This window comes from Diabrotica virgifera, chromosome 9, assembly GCF_917563875.1.
Source record: "Diabrotica virgifera virgifera chromosome 9, PGI_DIABVI_V3a".
NCBI lineage: Eukaryota > Metazoa > Arthropoda > Insecta > Coleoptera > Chrysomelidae > Diabrotica > Diabrotica virgifera.
The window spans coordinates 137097258-137100778 of NC_065451.1; the positions used below are offsets into that span (position 1 = coordinate 137097258).

Consider the following 3521-nt stretch of genomic DNA (forward strand, 5'->3'; position numbering starts at 1 on the left):
TCATTTTGAGCTTAATTTTGGTTACTACTGGTTTGTGATACTGGTTTTTGCAGATATAATTGCATTCCTGTATCTTTGTCTAATTAATACGTAGTCAATTTACTATCATACAATTCTCTCTTTTTGATCAGCTGGTGACTTCCAGGTATATAGTCTTTTCTTCTGTAGATTACATTAAGAAAATGGAAAAAGATTTGAGTTTGATAATTGAACGCTATGCTGGAACAACGTTGTAAATGCTAAATCAAATTTTGTCTACAAATTTTTGAAAAAAGGAATCTTTAAGAAGGTAGATAGAACATAGGATACATATAGTAAAGTCTCATAATATTCCCCACAGTCAGCAGTACATTATTTTGCTCATATAGAAAGTTGCTCCAGCATAGCATTCAATTAATAGAAGTCAATAAATTTTCAATTTATATCTTTAATTGTGAAAATGATTCATTATAAAATTCCTTATTCTACGCCCTTCTACTAATTCAGGGTCAATTCGTGCCATACCTGCTCGTGCTTGATTTCCATGATCAATATTAGCATACATGCCATGATCTATTAGTTCATCTCCTATTTCTGGATCTGGTTGAAGCATATTATTTTGCACACATAAATTATGGAGCACGACACATGCATTTATTATCTGTCCTGCTTTTTCTGGAGAGTAATGTAGTACTCTGTGTTTCAATAAACATCTGAAACGCATCTTCAACAACCCATTACACCTCTCAATTAGACAGCGGGTATACGTCAGGCGTCTATTGTATTCAAATTGAGGGGTTCCTGGGTTTGGGTTTCCATCAAATGGAATCATCAGCCAAGGTCTCAATTGGTATCCTGAGTCACCTTAAAATATACTGAAATTAGGAATAAAATATACCTCTGAAATTAGGAGGTGATATTTTACCAGCTTTTTCTATGATCAAAAAATTTTTTTGATTGCTACTAAAGTATCATCCCTAAATTCGGAACACTCTATTTTCATTTTAATTCCCCAAGATTCAAGAATCGATATATTATTAAAAAATAATGTATTAAAACAATGTGTGTTTGAAGTTTGTCAAGAATACTTTTTTTCCAGAAATGCTTTAGTTCTGAGCTACTTTCAGCTTCTGAGCTATTTTTAATATTCATTTGATTTTGTATTCCTGAAGAACTTGCATCAATTGTTAAAAAACTATTATTGATTCCTGAAATTTCAAAAATTAAAATAGAAATACAGTAAAACCCGCTTAATAGAATTCCGGTTATAGGAATATCCCGCTTTAAGGAATAGAAATTTGAGGTCCTAAAATGTTTTGAGCTAGCCACTGATGATCGGTTATAGGAATATTCCGTTTAAAGGAATACTTTTGCTTGGCACGAAGGCTATTCTAATAAGCTGGTTGGACTGGTTCCTGTATATTATAAATAAATATTTACCTAATAGAAAAAAATGTTCTTCCTGTTCTTAAAAAAAGATTTCTTAGTACATTTTGATAATTGGATTGATTCCAAATAAATGCATCATGTGTAGCACCTGGATAACGTGCATTTACATTCATTATCCTATAATTACTATCACATATCTAAAAATAACTTATTTACAATATCAATCAATTTATGAAAGAATGTAAAATTACCAATTGAACGTTTATTGAGTGGTATCTCTTCCTGTTCACAAATAATTGCTCTTTATTTTCTCTTGAAGGTGGTAGGTACGATAGCTACATGAGTACAATCAATAACTCCTATAACTCCGGGAAACCCAAACTTCTGGTTGAAACTGGAAATAAGATAGTAGGTTTCAAGCCAAAAACTTAAGTTGCAGAAATTTAGAATAGTAGGTACTTACTTTTCTCGTATGATTTCACATTCTCTTATTGTTGAAGGGGTTTTTACATGTTCATTAAAAATCGCATCAGAATTGAGAGCAGCTGAAACCTCCTCTATACACCGGCTTACAGAAGACTGGCTAACCCCTACCCATACATTCGCACCAATTTCCAGCTGGTAGCTACCAGACGCAAAAAATTTCAATGCCACCAGTACCTAAAAACACAATTTTATTTAGATTTTAACATTTTGTATTATTTTACAACTCACCTTAGTTTGTTTGTCCAAATCGTGAGGTCTCCTAGGAGGCGCTAGAAAAGGATCTAGCATCTGTATTAGATTTCTCACTAATTCTTTGTTCAAACGAAACATCCGAATGAACATATTTTCAGAGAGATGTTGAAACGGATCTAACCTAAATCTATCATAGAAATGTCTTTCACGGCCGTTTTCGACTAAAATTTCCGCTTCCCTCACAACATTCAACATATTTTCTAATACCAAATCCTCCACATTCATTTTACTAAAATTTTATTAACAAAAAAATATAAAATTGAGGTTAAGAAGAACGCCGTTGTTGTCGAACGTATGATAAAGACCACTCGTTGTCGACCGATCATTTTGAGCGATGATTTCGAACGAATCGTTTAAGATTCGTTCCTCCAGAATTGCATTTTTGGAAAATGTTCGCTCGTTACGTCACGAACGTATACGTTCAGCGAACGATCAATCTCGAGAATTGACGCCCAGGAAACGATCTTTAAAAATGGCCATCAATGTATAGCATTCGCAGACGATCTAATACTATTAACGACAAGCAAGAAAGAATAACAAACGAATAGCAAAAATTAACGAGCAATATAACAAAAGAAGCAAAAAATGTTTGGTCTTCTCATAAATACGTGATAATGGGAAAAACAGATAAAGAAAAAGAAGACAACTTCACATTGGAGATAGGAGAAAATTCATGCGCGTTTAAAAGAGTTTTAGATTTTACTTACCTGGGTGTAAAAGTAGATGAAAAGGGACATGGGGAAGAAGGGGAGATAAAATCAAGAATAGCAAAAGGAAACAAAAAGTATGGAACATTGCGATCATTAATGAAATCCAAATATGTCTCAAGAAAAACAAAAATAAGAATCTACAAAACAGTTATCAGACCTACAGCCACATATGCATGTGATACATGGGTGCTTAAAAAATCAGAAATAGACCTTTTAGAAAGATGGGAGAGGAAAATACTAAGAGCAAAATATGGAGGCGCGAAAATTGAAGGTCAATGGAGAAGAAGAAATAATAATGAAATTGAAGAACTATATAACGAACCACAAATAACGACGGCAATAAAAGCACAGAGAATCCGATATTTAGGACACATTGAAAGAAGGGGAAAAAGGAAAGAATGACAAAAATGGTACTATCACGTAAGCCAATATAAAAAAGAAGAATAGGTAGACCATGCAGGAGATGGAAAGACAGCGTATATGAAGACTTACAAAAAAATAATATTGTGAACTCGAAACAAAAAGCTTTGGACAAAAAACAATGGAAGGAAGTGGTCAAGGAATGTATGGAAAGACTATAAGGAATATGAAGTGTAGTATTAAGTGTTTTATATAAATAAATGTAATATTGTATATGGGTCATTCTACGAAAAAGTGGTAATTCTATGTCCTCCCTAGATATGTCCTAGTAGGGTTGTAAGTGGT

At 33.1% G+C, this 3521-nt stretch overlaps 1 protein-coding gene across 1 annotated transcript; it reads right to left on the reverse strand.

Moving 5' to 3' along the window:
* Positions 1–1671: 1671 nt before the first annotated feature.
* Positions 1672–2331, reverse strand: LOC126891427 (putative nuclease HARBI1). Its single transcript, XM_050660601.1, has 3 exons — positions 2083–2331; positions 1832–2028; positions 1672–1762 (listed from the first exon to the last, which is right to left on the reverse strand). The coding sequence occupies exons 1-3, from the start codon at positions 2329–2331 to the stop codon at positions 1672–1674; spliced, it is 537 nt and encodes a 178-aa protein (XP_050516558.1).
* Positions 2332–3521: the final 1190 nt, after the last annotated feature.